This window comes from Mytilus edulis, chromosome 14 (genome assembly GCF_963676685.1).
Source record: "Mytilus edulis chromosome 14, xbMytEdul2.2, whole genome shotgun sequence".
Lineage (NCBI taxonomy): Eukaryota > Metazoa > Mollusca > Bivalvia > Mytilida > Mytilidae > Mytilus > Mytilus edulis.
The window spans coordinates 43,032,724-43,052,757 of NC_092357.1; the positions used below are offsets into that span (position 1 = coordinate 43,032,724).

Genomic DNA, 20,034 nt, shown 5'->3' on the forward strand with positions numbered 1-20,034 from the left:
TGGCTCAAAATGGTCTTAATATATTTATCTTTCAACAAAACTTTCATTTCTGCAAATTTGTTGGTTAGTTTAGGTGAACAATGACATCAAATGCACTTTTTTTTTGTCCGAGTAGGCCTACTTTCACATACGTTCTAAATTTGAGGGAGTAATTGGTGGTATGACACCTATATATTTAAATAGAAAACTCTCTAAAAACACCTTTTTTCTCACAATAATAATTATTTATCAGAATCATAGACTGACATAAAAGAAGAAATTGCAAGTACTCTAAGTTTTCTTTTACTGTACATTTCATACTACAACCATGTTTCATTTTTTTCAGAGTTTTGAAACTAGACTGTTATTACTGCCAGCTAATCCTATGTGCATGTTTTCTGACATGAAATATCTAGAACCTGTTTAAAACTTTTCTGTTAACAAACTGTGTTTATTTTATGCCGCGGTGACACAAAAACAAATTAAGGTGTTACGGCTTACTTTTGGGTTAGCGCCAGGATAAAACACTCCTACAATAATATTTAGGAGGGATCAATGAGTTCCAATGATTGCAAAGAGTATATATGTGCACTTCTCACAATTCACCTAACAAATGTGCATATGTTATGAATGTATTTTGCATTCAGGGCTTTAAATAAACTATGCATACTGTAAACCATGAATTTGTGCTGAGTCATCATAGTTAAGGCCCAGGAATTTCTCAATTTTCATAAAATATAAATCTTCATATTTGAGTTAATTTCATCAAAATTGAGATGAACCACATTTGATTTAATTCTGTTTGCGCTCTTTTTTCACCAAATATAGGTTGCATTTCTGTAAATATCGACAATGCAATTTCCCATAGTAACTCTTTTTACGGCTGAAACTGTAACACTTATGAAGTTTTCAATTTTTTTTTTCTATCCTAGAATGGAAAGTTCATATGCACTACTTTTTATTCAAAGGTTAAAATATAGCGCTGTAGGGCACATTTTCAATGTTTATAAGCCAGGGATGGGGTAATTGAAAATGTAATGGTAATTAAGTGTAATGCATTACAATTTTCCATGTAATTGAATGTAATGTGTAATTGAGCATTTTTTTAATTACATGTAATGGTAATTTAATTAATTACATTGAAAAAAGCATGTAATGCTCAATTACTTTCGAATTACATTTTAATTACATGTATTTTTTTTGTGTTAAAGATAAGGATTTGTGTTTAATAATATAAATTGTTAAATCATATTTATTTTTAAAATATTGATATCACATACTTCTTTAATATATAAAGTCTGTAATTTATTCTGAAGTTTTTATATTATTTATTTGACCTACAGATTTTTTTTTTTCTGAATAGTCTTGTAATTAAAAAAAAATGTGAGAATATTTATATATGTGTTGTTCAGTTTTTTAGAAAGATCTTTGTTAATCAAATTGATTGATAAGTTATTAACCACCTTGTTAAACAAACCCCAAAAAAATGTGTCACAGTGAATTTTTTTTTTTCTTATACAGATAATTAGAATTTAAAATCACTGCACACAATCATTTTGTCAAATTAGTATACACAAAAGGATTATAGAAATAAAAATTAATAGCTGTAAAAACAAACAGCAATTAACCAGATTAAAATGTCAAGGGACAATGCCACTTTTACATGTATTTTTATCTAATTAGTGAAATACATGTATTGCTAATATTTAGACATTATGTACATTGTTTGTACTAAAAATTATTTTCAATATTGTGACAAGCACACTATTTAATATTTTTAAAGTAAAAAAAACCAAACTTTTAATTTATTTATAATTTCTTTATTTATATTATGTTTTATTTAAATGAATTCATTTCTGAGATGTCAAAATACCCCCCTAATGTATTGGCAAGTAATTATGAACAAATTCCCTCTCCTATCAACACATCTTCTAATCATGGAACTTCCATGTTCTGATCAAGCAATATCTGCCACATCCTGTCCAAAAACTTTAGAATTGCTGTCAAAGTGTTCAGATATATTGCAGACTAAATGACAAAACATTAAAATTACTAATGATAATCAAATGCAACGCTTAAACTATGCGTATCGGTACGTCATGCATATTTTACACATGGATTTTATATACCTGTATAATATTGTTAAAAAATATTATGATAAAATGTAATGTGTAATTTAATTAATTACTTTAGTAAAGTAATTGTAATTTAATTAATTACATTTCAAAAACTGTGTAATGTGTAATTAGTGTAATTGATCATTTTTGCAATGTAATGTGTAATTTAATTAATTACATTTCAATGTAATTGACCCCAAGTCTGTTATAAGCCCTGAGCGTCTCCGAGTTTAAACCAACACTAAATGTCTTAACTACCCCTACCTTGACTTTAAGATGACCATAGCTTTCAATATGACCAATAAGCATTGAGTTAAGCCTGCCAATTAATATATTATCGTGTGTTTTTCTATATTGTGATGTTATGCTATCGTTTCAGAAAAAGGGAGAAGGTTTGGTACCATTTAAACGTTTAATACCACTGCAAATGTTTGCACCTGTCCTAAGTCAGGAATCTGATTTACAGTAGTTGTCGTTTGTTTATGTAGTTTATACGTGTTTCTCGTTTATCGTTTTTTATATAGGTTATACCGTTGGGTTTACACTAGAAGTTTTGGGGCCCTTTATAGCTTGTTGTTCGATGTGAGACAAGGCTCCATGTTGAAGGCCGTACATTGACATATACTGGTTTACTTTTATAAATGGTTATTTGGATGGAGAGGTGTCTCATTGGCACTCACTCCGCATCTTCCTGTTTTTCGAAATGAACTAAAATATAATAACAGATGGTAACATGACTTAAATTGCTCTTTTATTCTGCATCATTTTCTGCATATCTATATTTCAGAAGCATCTGGAAAATCATTGTATACAGTTTCAGATTTTGAAAAGTTTGTGATTTTTCAAAGTACAGATTTTTAAAATTTCGGTGACAAAATAGGTTTAGTTAATGTTTTGGCAAGTTTAAGGATGAAATTAGTTTATTTGTACTCTATGCAAAACTTAATATTCTACAATTGCGGTAAAAGATATCATACTTCTTTTTGACTAAAAACAGTCAAATTGTACACTTTTGTAATCAATTTGATGATCAAGATCATGAATGACTTTGTGAAGGTAAGTAGCATCAGTCATGCTTGATGGCAAACCTACCTTATATAAATAAGAAAATTATGAATATTAGGAAAATTGCCGTTTGTTAGGAGTTGAAATGCTCCTATAATCAACCGTTTTTATTTCTATAATTTATCGCGGTTACTGACATTTTATTTACATTTCTTAGTCTACTAGCAGCTTAACATTTTTTTTTGTAATTCTGTGTAAAACTGTATATTATGAAGGTAACATGAACAGTTTCAAATCATTTGCGTATTCTTAATTGTGAAATTATGTCTTCCAAAGTCCTTCATATTTCCATATATTCTTTCAAATATATAAAAGTTTTGGTTTTTAGGGTGACACGGCATTGCATATAGCTGCTAAAAATGGAGACGAAGACATCATTCAACTTTTATGTAATAGTGGCTGGAACCCAAATATCAAAAATAATCAGGTAAAATTGGTAATATCTACTAAGTTTTGTCCTCGAAGTATATTTCAATGCTACACAACTATAGTTAACAACCAACTCATGGGATTTTCAAGTTTACTGTCAATGCATAAGGTTTTGATACGTCATGAATTACAGATACTTGTTTGAATTTTTTTTAAATCATATGCTGGAAATTTATTCCAAAATAAAATATTAAGGTAAGTTTTTATTTCACAATTTTTTAATTGTGTAAATGACAATAAACCATTAATTGTGTCATATCATTCTGGTTATATATTTGAAATAATGTACACAGTCGTTGTATTTCCTTTTTGTATTGAAAACGCGAATCAAACATAAGTTTTCTTCAATAGTAAACAAGATTCGTATCTCAGACGATCATCTTGATCTGAACTGCTATATGAATAGCCTTTTTGAGAACAAAACTAAGTGCAGGTGAGCAGCCAGTATTCAGATATATTTTCCGCGATATATTACATTTATTAAGCAGTTGAGGTTAATTATGAACGTTATTTTATTTAAATATTGAATCGTTTAAAAATATTTCAAGGTTTAAAGCAGACAAAATGTTGAAAACGTACTGTTTTCCACATTGTCAAAATTTGTATATTATTAAATATTTAAAAAAAGAAATCTTCAAATCTCTCTAAGGCAAGGGAAATAAATGTTTTACTCCACTGTCTAAACCTTTTTTTTTACTTCTTAAACATAAATATTATTTTCGACACAATGTTTCTTATCCGCCTCCTTATATGACTAACTAAGACCTAGTTATGGATAAATAATACCGATCAAAAGTTAAGTGTTCATTCTACTTACGTCAGAAATAATTTCAAACCCGATAATGACTAAAAATATTCTATCGGTATTTTCCAAAAATCCCCGTTCAAAATGTTATGCGCTTCACCGCGCTTAACGTCGCACGAGGTAGTCCAACTTAGGGAAATATGTTACTCAGAGGGGAATATGAAATTATATTAGATGTCACGTATGATCGTTTCAACCAATCATATGTTGATTTCAATATCAAGTTTAACATACTGGAACAAACGTTCCTTTAATCTTAGATGTTAGTCTTTTTCAGTATGTTCGTGCTATTTACTAACAAGTTTAATTATTTTGAAATCCTTGATATATCTTTCCGTTTTCCTTCATAATACACATTTGATTTTGTATTTTAGGGTGACACGGCATTGCATATGTCTTCATATAGTGGAAAAGTTCAGGCCATACGGTTTTTACTTGATGTTGGATGTAAGCCAAACGACAAAAATAAACAGGTATAATTAGACACATTTGCTATATTGCTGAATATTTCAATTTTTCATATGAAAGTTTTGGCAATTGATTAATACAATTTTTAATATTGATTTTGTTACGAAATTTTTTGCTGGACAATAGGTTGGGTAACAGATATGCCGGAAAAGATACAAAATTCTATTTCAAGTCATGTAACTATTTTACAGTTGTTTTAATTTAAAATTTTCATCGAAAACATTTATTTGCATTCGAAATTGAATTAGAATGTTGTATCTTTTCCGGCGTATCTGTTACCCAACCTATTGTATTTCGGGAGCATCCTTGGTCAATCATTATATACATTTTCAGATATTCTACTGAAAAAAAGTCCATTTTTCGGAAGTTTTCTGGGTAGCACTACTAATTTTGTTAACAATGAACACTTAGTAAATAAAAATTGCGACACATGGGAGTCATCCTTATTTTTTTTATATCGAGCAGTACTTTTCAAATTCCTTGGAAAATGTAATAGGTTTCTCAAATCAATTTGTAGCTTTACAAAAATAGTTCTAATAATCAAGGTGGTAAATAACTGATCTAGAAAAGATCAGTCATGTTTGTAGGCAAACCTCTTCGCCACACGATAGACACAATAGGAAATTCGCAAGTTGCTTGGTGAAGGGGTCTCTGTTTTAAACCATTTGAATTCGAACGATTATATCGGATTTACTGACATTGTATCTACATTATTTTTTTATTATTTGTTCTAATATGAAAACAAGACGGAAAACAAAGAATAATCAACCAATAAAATGTGCCATTCATTAATAACCTTGTTGTATTTTATTTATCATATCTTTGTCGAACCTTTACAAGGTTAACTATGTGTTGCTGATACCAAAAGTGTACATAATGGATGAAAATGCATTTTTGTTTCAATGTGGGGTTCCCACCTTTTCAAAGTCTTTGGTCTTTTTCGCCATTTTGTTTTCATAAGAAGAATAAGAAAAAGAATGGTTGTATTTGTCAATCAAGACGCCCATAAAGAGCAGAATAATCAATAAAAATTGTGATATATACATAAGATTAACATTGAGGTGATTGATTACAGTGATCAAAAAAAAATGAAAAACAATAACACTTGCTATTATCTATAAAGGACTTAAAATTGAGAATGGAAATGGGGAATGTGTCTAAGAGACAACAACCCGACCAAATAAAAAACAACAGCAGAGGGTCACCAACAGGTCTTCAATGTAGCGAGAAATTCCCGCACCCGGAGGCGTCCTTCAGCTGGCCCCTAAACAAATATATACTAGTCCAGTGATAATGAACGCCATACTAATTTCCAAATTGTACACAAGAAACTAAAATTAAAATAATACAAGACTAACAAAGGCCAGAGGCTCCTGACTTGGGACAGGCGCAAAAATGCGGCGGGGTTAAACATGTTTGTGAGATCTCAACCCTCCCCCTATACCTCTAACCAATGTAGAAAAGTAAACGCATAACAATACGCACATTAAAATTCAGTTCAAGAGAAGTCCGAGTCTGATGTCAGAAGATGTAACCAAAGAAAATAAACAAAATGACAATAATACATAAATAACAACAGACTACTAGCAGTTAACTGACATGCCAGCTCCAGACCTCAATTAAACTGACTGAAAGATATGATTTCATCATATGAACATCAGGCACAATCCTTCCCGTTAGGGGTTTAGTATCATACCATCATAACATATATGAAAAGAACATAACCCGTGTCATACCAACAACTGTTTTTAGAATAAATGTGTTTAGTTCCGATGCAAAGACCTTATCAGTGACTCAATATTAACGCCAAAATATGCAATTTTTAATGACTTGACAACAGTATCGTAATTATATCCCTTCTTAATAAGTCTATTCAAAGGTTTTGTAAGTTTCTGAGGTGAATACTGACACCTTTGTGCTTTATAAAGAATATTTCCATAAAAAATTGGATGTGAAATACCTGAACGTATTAGAAGTCTGCATGTTGAGCTATATTTACGAATGATGTCTTTATACCGATGATAAAATTTAGTAAATGTTTTGACTAATTTGTGATATCGAAAACCCTGGTGTAATAATTTTTCAGTAATACATAAATTTCTCTCGTTAACATTGTTACATACACGAGCGAATCGTACAAGTTGAGATATATAAACACTGTAAGATGGTGACAAGGACACGTCACCATCTAAAAACGGATAATTAACGATAGGAAATGAAAAATCATCCCTTTTATCATAAATTTTAGTATTCAGCTTTCCATTAGTGATATAGATATCAAGATCGAGAAAAATGCAGTGGTCATTGTTAGTATTAGCTTTATTTAAAGTAAGTTCAACAGGATAAATTTCATTAATATACATACTGAAGTCGTCATTATTGAGAGTCAAAATATCATCCAAATATCTAAAAGTATTATTAAATTTGTTTATCAGATGTTGTTTCGATGGGTCTTTGCTTATTTTTGTCATAAATTGTAACTCATAACAATACAAAAACAGGTCCGCAATAAGTGGTGCACAGTTAGTCCCCATTGGAATTCCGATAATCTGACGATATACGGATTCCCCAAAGCGAACAAAAATGTTATCTAGTAAAAATTCAAGGGCATATATAGTATCAAAGCACGTCCAATTAACATAGTTTTTTTGTTTATTGCTACTAAAAAATGACCTAAAAGAGTTTGAACATATATATTCACATTCTGATTTTTTGAATGCCCATTTAATTAGGTGTGTGAATTTTTTCCTAATGAGAATGTGAGGCAATGTGGTATACAGGGTAGAAAAATCAAAACTTTGAACAGATTCAAAATCACCAATATAAGCATGCAACTTATCAAGTACTTCAAACGAGTTCTTGACACTCCAAAAGTAATTTATTCCACTATTTTCGAAGGCCTTATTTGAACAATTTATTATCAGGTTTTTAATTGTACCAAGTTTGCTGGTAAGAAGAATAGACAATTTAGTAGTTGAACAATGCCTTGAAGACGAAATAAATCTATATTTGTAAGGGGTTTTGTGTAGCTTCGGAAGCCAATACATAGTTGGGACTTTCATTGTATTTGGCTCTGCTTGTAAAGCGGTGGCTAAAAGTTTATGTTTGTAACAGATTTCGTTTTCTGAAAATGGAGTCAGTTGGAATGTTGGTGAAATGGTGATTTCCTTTTTCAGAACCTCAATGTAAAATTTACGTCAAACAATAATAATATTATTAGCAGCTTTATCGGCCGGAACAAAAACAAATTCCTTGGCTAGTTCTTTTAGTTTATGTTTGATACGAGAAATAGGTTTATTGTGGTTATTGTTAATAGTAAAATGTTCTTTAAAATGTTGAATACGTATATCAACTATCTTCATTACTGAATTAAAAAAAAGAGTCCAAAGATTTTTTGTCAGCTTTTTCCCGTTTTATCCATTTCATACAGTAAGTATGGAGTGAGTCGTGGATGATATTACGACACTCATTCCAATTAATAATTGACGGGGGACGATATTTAGGTCCTTTACTGAGGAATGATTTTAACTCTCGGTCTTGAACGATGTTAAGATCTCCTGTTATAACATGGGAAATGGGTCCATAAATATATTCGGAATTACTGCAATTACATGAAGTAGGTGTATTTTCACTGATATTAACATCTTTACACAATTGACTATAATTAAACACAAATTTCCGGTTAGATTTCTTGTAAATATAACAAATAAGAGGTAGCTCAGTATTGTCAAAATATCCAGGAATTTGTTCTTTAACAAAATGGTCGTTAAATATACCGGCAATATTTACAAAATCAAAGCCTTTATTGACATACTTAATTTTAATAAAATGTTTTTTATGATCTTCAGGGCGATCAATTCTGGGAAATAATTTAGAATAACAATATGCCATAATAATTTGAACAATTCATACTTAGGACTGCTATATGAAATTGTGTTGCAATCCTCCAAAATTTTATTTAACTTATTAACCGGTAACGAACAGAGTTTTGTTAACAGATAATGTCTGCCGTTGTTTTTTTGAAATAGAAATTAGGTCCGAAATATTGGTATGATTGGCCCGAATTTTTTTTGATTGCGATTTGTTCTACGACCATGAGAATGTTTTTTACGAACAGTTTTAGAAACTATATCCAAAATGTTAACGGAATTGGTTCTAGATATATCACCAATTCCCATGATATTAGCACATAGACCGAGAGGGTAAACTGTCTGTAATTTTTAAATCCAATTTAATTCAATTATTTTCCGTGATCATACAAACTTTGAATGCGATTCACCAGGCTGCTTAAGGCTGCTTATTTACTACTTCTAAAGGTTGAACTGCTTAATATTTAAAAGGATGGTTGTGCTTCTTAAGGTGTTGGTAAATGATACTTTTGAATTTATTGGGTCTTTTAAAACGATACAGATGTTCTTGAGTGCGTTTAGATAAATATCGTCCAGTTTCTCCTACGTACTGAATACCACATCCCGGTTTGTTTCATGTGAGTAAATAAATAATACTGTTTGTTTTTCAAGTTATATCAGTTTCAAAATTTAAAGAAAATGTGCGACCATTAAACGTGGACCTTACCGTATTGTTGGTGGAAAGACAAGGACATGTAAGTCATTTTTTGGCATGACACTTATCGATAGAAGGGTAACCACGATTTTTATTGTTAAAAATGTTAGCGATGGTAGTATTTTTAGATAACCGATTTTGAAGACGTTTGAGACGTGTGGATACCCTTTGAACAAGTTTAGTATTTAGTAATTTTCCATTTCTGAGCTTCATAATTGTTTTGTTAGTGAATTATATAATAAAGGAGCAAAGATTGGCGTCCAGAATATGAACCAGCATACAATAATTTAAGTTATATAAAATGGATAAATTTGTTCGGCTAAAAATGTCAAACGCTATCAGTATTAATTACCCGAAAAAGATAGGGTATATCAGGGTAGGACTGATGGCTGACTAAATAGTAGAATGGGGCTGAATATTGAAATTCTACTTTTTGATAAATATTCCTAAAGTAATGAACTAGAGCAGTTCTCGCTCGGACACACACTCCATAATCTAGTATATTATAAGAGCATAAACCTGAAGCACGGAGAGGCACTGTACTGCCTCCAGACGACACTAAAGACAAACTCTGTAAAAAAGAAAATTGAGAATGGAAATGGGGAATGTGTCAAAGAGACAACAACCCGACCAAATAAAAAACAACAGCAGAGGGTCACCAACAGGTCTTCAATGTAGCGAGAAATTCCCGCACCCGGAGGCGTCCTTCAGCTGGCCCCTAAACAAATATATACTAGTCCAGTGATAATGAACGCCATACTAATTTCCAAATTGTACACAAGAAACTAAAATTAAAATAACACAAGACTAACAAAGGCCAGAGGCTCCTGACTTGGGACAGGCGCAAAAATGCGGCGGGGTTAAACATGTTTGTGAGATCTCAACCCTCCCCCTATACCCCTAACCAATGTAGAAAAGTAAACGCATAACAATACGCACATTAAAATTCAGTTCAAGAGAAGTCCGAGTCTGATGTTAGAAGATGTAACCAAAGAAAATAAACAAAATGACAATAATACATAAATAACAACAGACTACTAGCAGTTAACTGACATGCCAGCTCCAGACCTCAATTAAACTGACTGAAAGATTATGATTTCATCATATGAACATCAGGCACAATCCTTCCCGTTAGGGGTTTTGTATCATGCCATCATAACATATATGAGAAGAACATAACCCGTGTCATACCAACAACTGTTTTTAGAATAAATGTGTTTAGTTCCGATGCAAAGACCTTATCAGTGACTCAATATTAACGCCAAAATATGCAATCTTTAATGACTTGACAACAGTATCGTAATTATATCCCTTCTTAATAAGTCTATTCAAAGGTTTTGTAAGTTTCTGAGGTGAATACTGACACCTTTGTGCTTTATAAAGAATATTTCCATAAAAAATTGGATGTGAAATACCTGAACTTATTAGAAGTCTGCATGTTGAGCAATATTTACGAATGATGTCTTTATACCGATGATAAAATTTAGTAAATGTTTTGACTAATTTGTGATATCGAAAACCCTGGTGTAATAATTTTTCAGTAATACATAAATTTCTCTCGTTAAAATCTAAAACATTGTTACATACACGAGCGAATCGTACAAGTTGAGATATATAAACACCGTAAGATGGTGACAAGGGCATCTAAAAACGGATAATTAACGATAGGAAATGAAAAATCATCCCTTTTATCATAAATTTTAGTATTCAGCTTTCCATTAGTGATATAGATATCAAGATCGAGAAAAGGGCAGTGGTCATTGTTAGTATTAGCTTTATTTAAAGTAAGTTCAACAGGATAAATTTCATTAATATACATACTGAAGTCGTTATTATTGAGAGCCAAAATATCATCCAAATATCTAAAAGTATTATTAAATTTGTTTATCAGATGTTGTTTCGATGGGTCTTTGCTTATTTTTGTCATAAATTGTAACTCATAACAATACAAAAACATATCCGCAATAAGTGGTGCACAGTTAGTCCCCATTGGAATTCCGATAATCTGACGATATACGGAATCCCCAAAGCGAACAAAAATGTTATCTAGTAAAAATTCAAGGGCATATATAGTATCAAAGCACGTCCAATTAACATAGTTTTTTTGTTTATTGCTACTAAAAAATGATATGCCCAATATCTTTACCTATGTTTTGGATATGTATGCACAACGCAGTCTTCTTTGTTATGATAGACTGAATAATTTATGTCTTATTTAGATAACATACATTTTAATCATTGTAAAGAATTTGACATCTAATTACAACCAGAGATGTCTGGAGTCAGTAATTTGTTTTCTTACATTCTAGATAAAAAATTAGATTATGTATGTTTTAATGAATATATTTATCTTCACATGACATAAACCAAATACATTTTGACTTCAAATAAAGGGTTTTTAAGTTGACATATAGTTTTTTTCAGTTCTGAAATTATATCTTTTCTTTTCTTTTCTAAAATTGGGAACTGTAATAAAAAATGTATTTCATCCTCTTTATCTCTTTTACATAAATGAAATATTCTCTCTTGTACCTAAAGCCCCTCATATCGTCAAATTTCTATTTCCAATTTATGAACACTAATTCTTAATTTTGTTAACAATTGACTTTTATTAAAATTTCGCATAAAAGATAACTTTCAAATGCTCCTGTAAATATACTTTTAAATAACCTGTATGTACTGAATTTGTTTCCATTTTACTGATATACTCTATCATCTAATATACCATTGTTCCATATTTTATTGTACTTTAACTTGAGCTTATGAAAAAGAAAAGGTTTAAACGGATTTTTTAAGGTTAAAATGTGATTTAAATCAACATCAAAATATTTTGCCATACTATCAATACATCCAAACCAACACTTTTTTTCTGAATAAAAAGGGATACGATAATGTGAATGCTTCAGATAGCAAGGAGTAATTAGATTTATGTATATGAACATATTTATCTAATACTTGCACATATTAACTAGTACCTTCTAAAATAAGGGATATCTCCCAAGATTTGCGATTACAGGTAAATGTGTTGCCCTTTTATTTACTCCCAAGGATGTTTTACAAAATTTTAAATGTAGTTTTTTTTTCTGCATTTTTTTCTTTACATAACTCATTTAAGTATTTATCCCCTCCAGCTGCTAGTTTTTCAGACTGTAAAGCACCCCACACCTCACTACCATATAACAAGACTGGTTTAACAGTATGATAAAAAAAAATATGTGAAATTTTAAGTTAAGAAATGATTCCGCTAAAACTTTTTTTTTAAAATTTAAATGATGCTTTTAAACCCCAGTTATACTTATCTTGTTTAGCATTTGTAAAACTGTCATTTATAGTGAATACTAGTACTTAATATTTGTATTGTTTTGCTCATTCAATAGGAATATTACTTAATTTAACAAAGTATTAGTTACTCTGCCAGTTTTGTAAAAAACAAGCGATTTAGTTTTTTTAACATTGTGGTTGACAGTCATCATCAAACATGTTTTGGAGGTTATTAATAAATTATTTAAACATATTAGGGCTTAAGTTATCACCATGACGAACACCAATATTTAAAGAATTTTCAAACACACATTCATTGGGGTATTAGAGTGAAATTGCTTTGCATTCAGCTGAAATTATAGGAGAAGAACATGCCATTCAAGCACTACTGGATAGCGGTTGTAATGACTTTTCATTGATATGGTCGTATTTATAAATTTACTGTTTACAAAACTTTTGAATTGTTGCAATACTTATGTTTTTCATCTCAGGAATAGATTACCTTTGCTGTATTTGGCAAAACTTATAGGAATGTCCTCAATGCTCTTCAACTTCGTACTTTATTTGGCCTTTTTAACTTTTCGGATTCCAGCGTCACTGACATGACTGAGGAGTTTGAAGTTTCATTTCACCATTGTTCAATGCTTAAGCTTTTAATATATGGAATGTCGCCTTGATACTTATTTCAAATAAAAGAACCAAATCATATCCTTGAAATATAAAATACAATGTTGTTGTTATTGGTTATACAATGACATAAAACTAATTATTCTTCCATTTTGAAATAGAACATACAACAAATTGTCATCATGTTTTGTATGAAAATTGCATTCCAAACCTTGAATTTAATTCACAATCAGTAATATTCCTAGCTTTATCGACAATATTCATCTAAATTGCTTTTTATTCGTGGGTAGCTATTTTGTTGTTCGAGCAACAGTAACATTTTATGGTACTTATATTCATGGATTTTAGTTTGGTAAATTATTTGAACATGTTGAAGGCATCTCAACGGAAGATTCTTTCGATAATCATATGCTGTTTTACCATTACTTGTAGGACAAAAAAAATAAGGTGTTTATTCGCAATTACTTGTTCGTCTATCATTACTCAGTTCATTTATCAAATGTTTGATAAAACAGTTGCCTTCAGGGATATGCTGATGTATCTATGCTTACAAATATCCTCGATTGAAGGGAATTGCAACGTGAACATTTTATATGTATCACACGTGCTATGAGTGGTGATAACACTAATTAACCCGAGGTCAAATGATCATCATATTAACGATCATCAAAGTTTTTTATTGGGTCATACACATGTCATTTAACGAAAACGGTTGCATAAAAAATGATGACAACTATGTTCGTATTCTCAATTGTGAAATTCTGCACTTCATATTTTCACTATTTTCTTTCAAATATATAATACTTTTGATTTTAGGGTGACACAGCATTGCATATAGCTGCTAAAAATAATAACGAGCATGCCATTCAACTATTTCTTCAGAGTGGCTGTTACCCAAACCAAAAAAATTATCAGGTAAAATTAGTTATAATTTTTTTTACTTTTATTATAAGTATATTTCTATGCAACATAAACAATTGTTAACCGATTCATGGGATTTTCTAGTTTACGGAAAAAGGCTTATGATCTATATATCACATTTTGTATATGCTTTCAAAAAAGAAAGAATTTCATTATTCCGTCTGACAAAATCATATATTTTTCAATCAATGAAATAATTCAATTATTACAACGCTCCACAACAGGGTTAAAGTATAGTACTTTAATATGGTTTTGTCAATTTTAGCTTTTCTTCAAGTGATAGTTTTCTAAATTTTTTTAAAAAAATAATCATTTTCCTAGTCTTTCATTGTGGTAAGAAACATTTATGACGACATTATTAACAGAGCGCAATAACCGTTTATTAACACGGGTACATTTAGGACTAAGGCACATCTGCGGTTATTGCATATACAAAGTCTAATGTTTTCGTAACATATATGTGGGAATATGATGTATACTATGTTTTACAGGTAAAAAGTTATTCTTTGCAATTACAGATACTTATGAACTGTGTTTACAGGATGTTTAGATGGAAAACAATAAATATCGAATCGTCTGAAAAGGCTGAAACAGTTCCAGTCTAAAAGCTGACGAATTGTCAGAACTGTGCTGTTTTTCACTAACGCTGCAAAAGACACTCTCTTATTTTATTAAAATAAGTATAAAACTGAAAGTAAAAACAGTACTGAATGTATAGGTTGTGTTGTTGTTGAAATGAAAATTTCATTAATATCATTTAGAACGAAATTGTGATGCTTAAATTGCTTAGGAGAGTATTGAACCAACACATGCTTATTTAAACGAAATTAAGTCGTTTGTTAAGATATAATCCATGAAAGTATTTCATATTTGGATCATTTGCGGATTGTTGAAAGAAAAACTTGGCTGAAAATTAATGCTTTTCGGGCCAATGTTCAATGACCGTAGCCTAGCTTGATGAACATTGACCGTTTGCTAAAAAAAAATTATAATAATAAAACTATGAAAATTGATATATTGGGATAATAAGCTTTCTTGAATTTATTCTTTTTATCACAACAGGTCATCATGAAAATTAGATGACAAAGTTGCAACACAAACGTTAAACAAATTTCGGATATTCTAAGATACATTTGTTTGTGCTAGTATTTTAACAAGCATTGAAATAATTGTATAACTACTATTTAAAATTGATTCAAACATTTATTTAAGTAACATATGCGATAAAGAAGTTGGAAAAAACTAGGAAAACGTACGACTTTCAACAATTAGAAAACAAATCTATTGACTAACCTTACGGCTTAAGTCATTAAATAACAAATACAACAAGACAAATATGACAGACATCAACTAACGACAACCCCTGAACTACATGATTTTAACTTCGGAAAGAATAACCATGTCACTATCAAAGATAAAACAAAGGTACAGCATGGATGTAAACATATAATTGGATTTTTTTTTATGTATGATACATGTATTGATAAGTTTAGTTTTATTTACTTGTTATATATATATATATATATCATATCGGTTTTTCTCTATAGTAAAATTCAGGGTTTGTGTGGTACATCCAAAGAATTCAAATGGGTTCATAATTACAATTATTAGATATAATGTTTTGTTTTTAATGTCATTAAAGGGGAGAACAGCATTACATGTAGCTGCTGATAATCAACTGTATATAAATCTTAACGTTATTCGATTGTTACTCGAAAATGGATGTAAACCAGATGAAAAGGACGAACAGGTACACAAAGAAAAAACCAATGTTAACAAATACTTTTCAAAAGAATATAGAATGGCGGCTTTCTATTCGGACATGGGCATTAAAAAAATACAATGAGAGAATTTATTGTAAATATACATGCGCGTAATGTATCAATTTAAATATTTAAACGCTGTTAGATGTGTATTAAATATGAAATTACCTAGAAAATGGAATAAAAACAATTATCAGAATAGTCTTATGCCTTTTAACATCCTTGTTATTGTGTATGTTAATTGCGAAATGACACAAACTAGATATAAAACATTTTTCATTTTACAGGTTAATCGAATTTTCATTCAATGCATCGATATTAAGACCTACCGGTATGCTGATATTGTTCAAAATTATCATTCATTTTGCTCGTTGATCCAAAGTTCATGAAATGGGCAACGATATAAAGGGGAAAACGAATTTTGTTTAAAATCAACTCTCTTATGATTTAAATATAGAAACTATCCACCAAAGTAGAAATGAATTAAATGTAGTAGTTCAACAATATAGGCAACCATAAAGCCTTCAACAATAAAAAAGCAAACATTCCATATAATTTGTAATATAACCCTGATACAAAAAAAAACGTTATACAAATCAGTTGAGAAAACTAACGGCTTGATGTATAACTTAACTGTCACGATTTTTTTTTATGACAGACATGATCTAACGACAACACTGAACTACATGCTCTTAACTGTTAAAGAATGTTCACTACATTGTAAAAGATAACACAAATGTACATCAGTTATGTGAATAATTAATATTATTTTTTTTATCGAACATGTCATTGAAAGGTTAAATCTGATTCACTTGTGATTATATAAAATATCGGTATTGCCCTATCGTAAATGCAATTCTTTTTGTGGTACAACATCATTATCTACAATGGTCTCCTTCTGTATTTTTTCATACAAAGGATACAAATTGGTTCAGGATAAAAAAAATATTAAATAAAATTATCTGTCTTTTATGTCATTAAAGGGGAGAACAGCATTACATGTAGTTGCTGATAATCAACAGAATCTAAATCTAGACGTTATTCGATTGTTACTCGAAAATGGATGTAAGCCAGATGAAAAGGATATACAGGTACACAAAGAAAAAAACAATGTTCACAAATACTATTCTCAAAAATATAAAAAGCAGGCTTTTTATTCGACATGAACATTTCAAAAATACATGAGAGAATTTAGTGCACATGATGTGCATTCTCTTAACGTTATCGACATATTTTATTAAAAATAGTCAAAATATTTGATTATGCTGTTTCCAATGTATGTTATAAAAGAAAACGCCTTTTAAATGTTACGAGACATATTACCAAGTTAAAATTATAGCCAAGTTCCGTAGATAGATTCATGTAATAAGGCTAATGTTGTTCTTAGTTATATTTTATTATCCTTTGTGGAAGCTATATCAGAAAAATTAACTCGTTTCTTTTTTTTAGTAATTTTTAATATCCAGTAAAACATGTTAGCCTAATTTTGTAATCAACAAACGTTGATTTAAACTTTATGATACACATTTTTTGAAAGTAATGTAGGATTATTTTAATAAAAAGTTTAAATGTCTATGAAATCCATGTAATGTAAATGCACATACGGGTTTAATATCCACCACTAAAAATGTATACTACATACTACATTTTTATTTTTGAAATCTTGAATTATCTTGTTTTAAACGTTTGAAATGTATATATTTAAAATAAAAATTAAAGGTTTATCTAACCAAATGTCTGGTGTCATGTTTAAATAATAAAATATCAAAACACCACATAAAATATGATCTAGCAATATTAACTTAATGCATAACGATGTATTTGTTTATTAAAAAATGAAAAATAACAAAAATACTTAACAAACTGAAATCATAAGTTTAGACACCAAATAATACGTATATAGGAAATATATAATACTTGAATATGGCAAAACGAAATCAACAAAATATTGATAAAAATGTACAAGAACCGAAAACGTGACATATCATCACTAAAGCGGAATGTAAAATAGTACGAAAAATGAAGCATGTCCTATATCTAATGTTATGATCATTTATTTTTACCGAATTCAAAGCAAATAATAACCCAAGGATTAATATTCTTCTAAAACATAGCATAGTGAATCAGTACATGTCCCTTGTGATAAATAAATAAGATGATTAAAACATCCTCGTATTTTCCGACTTTAACCGTTTCACACCGTATGGATACTTAAAAGGAACAAGCATACTATGCGTCAATGCTATTATATTTGAATAATGCAATGCATATTTGTTGGTATCAGAACATTTGTAAACGTTTGTTGTATCTAACTAATTATATAATTAACTAACCATCTGTTTATTAGAACTTTCTTTTCAGGGCAAGACTCCATATATGCTTATACAAGACAAATCGTTTAATTTGCTATATCCAAATGGTGTCGAGGAGATTGAAAGACTACTAAAAATCGTTAAGGTGAGCACATTTTCATTTTTGTAACAACCTTTTTGCATAACTATTTAGCTTTTTTTAATTTTACTTACTTCTAGAAGTGAACTAAATATTTTAAAAATCCAGTTAAGCGTTAACGACGATTGTTATTTTTCAGTATAGTTCGGGCTCAAATAATGGTGAATTACAGAGCATAGTAGTAACTGACTAAATAGCGGCCGTTAGAGCATGACAAATATATATTATTCCTTTAATAGCAAACTTGTTCCTGTACGGTTATGAATCACAAGTGTGCATCTCACTAAAAAACACGCGTCTTCAATTCATTTAATTGGTGCATTCAACAATATTTGCTATTCTTTACCTAACGGAACTTACTTTAAATAAACCAAATATAAACAACAATAACTGTCCTTTGATATATTGATATATAAACATGATAAAGATTTAGTTTGAAGTTTAGCTGGATCTTGAAAAACTATTTTTATTGTTCACTGAGTCTGGAAATTTAGATACAATCTGATTTTCAATTTGTGTTCGAACTGTTTATTTACACTTAACTGTCCCTTGAATACATCGATATCAATATAAGGGTAGAACATTTGGTAAATATATATTTTTCATCCAACGATTTATCGACCCATCTATATCCCGGAAGTCACTTAGAACAAAAAACTACGTAATTGGTTACTTTTATTCATATTGACATATGAAAAACTCGAACTATAGTTTCGATTATTACCCAACCAATCGCATGACAGTGCAATCTCCGGCGCAGACATCATATCCGTTCCGTTCAATACTTTGTAACACTATACTCAATATTAAGTGCAGTATTGCGGAGCATGTATGGAACGGATATGAACTCTGCGCCGGAGATTGATGAAAGTGATCAATGATGATACTGTGTGATGCGGATGGATTCAACAATATAGTTGAAAAGAATAACGACTTAATATTTCTGTTCTTTGAATGACACGCAGACTTAGAAGGTGTAAAGATTGGACTTTTTAACAACCTCAAACTACATTTCTGTCCGCCCACTATATTCAGGAATCCAGATTTAGGGACTCGTGTACTATGCCATGAATTCAACATAGTCGCAGGTGTGCGATATTGGTGATTTCAGGTCTCGTTTGAAATTGTAAGCGTCAGGTGTCACGCAACATGGGGAATTGATAAGACATAGTTATTACGCAATATTACTTCATAAGCTCTTTGTGTACATCCTGGATGTTTGTGTTGCCTAGGGCACAAGTGAGATTGGAATATATCATTGTTACAGTAACACATTTACCACTTTATGGAGTTTAATGGACATGTTAAATAGATAACTATTATCGACAATTGAAAGTTGAGACATTTAGATAAGGAACTATCTAATTAGCACAAAATTATAATTATTGATTTACACGTTACAATTATCAATGTTATCCAAGCGCGGATTCAGCCCATTTAATAAGGGGAATTTTTATACCAGGGACACCATGAAATTTAATAATAAGATTGTTTTTAATTGACAAAAGGGGAGTCCCAACCACTAAAACACCCCAAAAAGTTTTTGTACATTTGTAGTTCAGAGAAAAGACTCAAATTATATATC

The 20,034-nt window shown here is 30.2% G+C and overlaps 1 protein-coding gene across 1 annotated transcript; it reads left to right on the forward strand.

The window, feature by feature from the left end:
• The first annotated feature begins 3,134 nt into the window (after positions 1–3,134).
• LOC139504214 (ankyrin repeat domain-containing protein 6-like) lies at positions 3,135–18,642 on the forward strand. The gene is made up of 7 exons (XM_071294281.1): positions 3,135–3,152; positions 3,490–3,588; positions 4,770–4,868; positions 14,131–14,229; positions 15,878–15,985; positions 16,982–17,089; positions 18,589–18,642. The coding sequence occupies exons 1-7, from the start codon at positions 3,135–3,137 to the stop codon at positions 18,640–18,642; spliced, it is 585 nt and encodes a 194-aa protein (XP_071150382.1).
• The last annotated feature ends 1,392 nt before the right edge of the window (positions 18,643–20,034 follow it).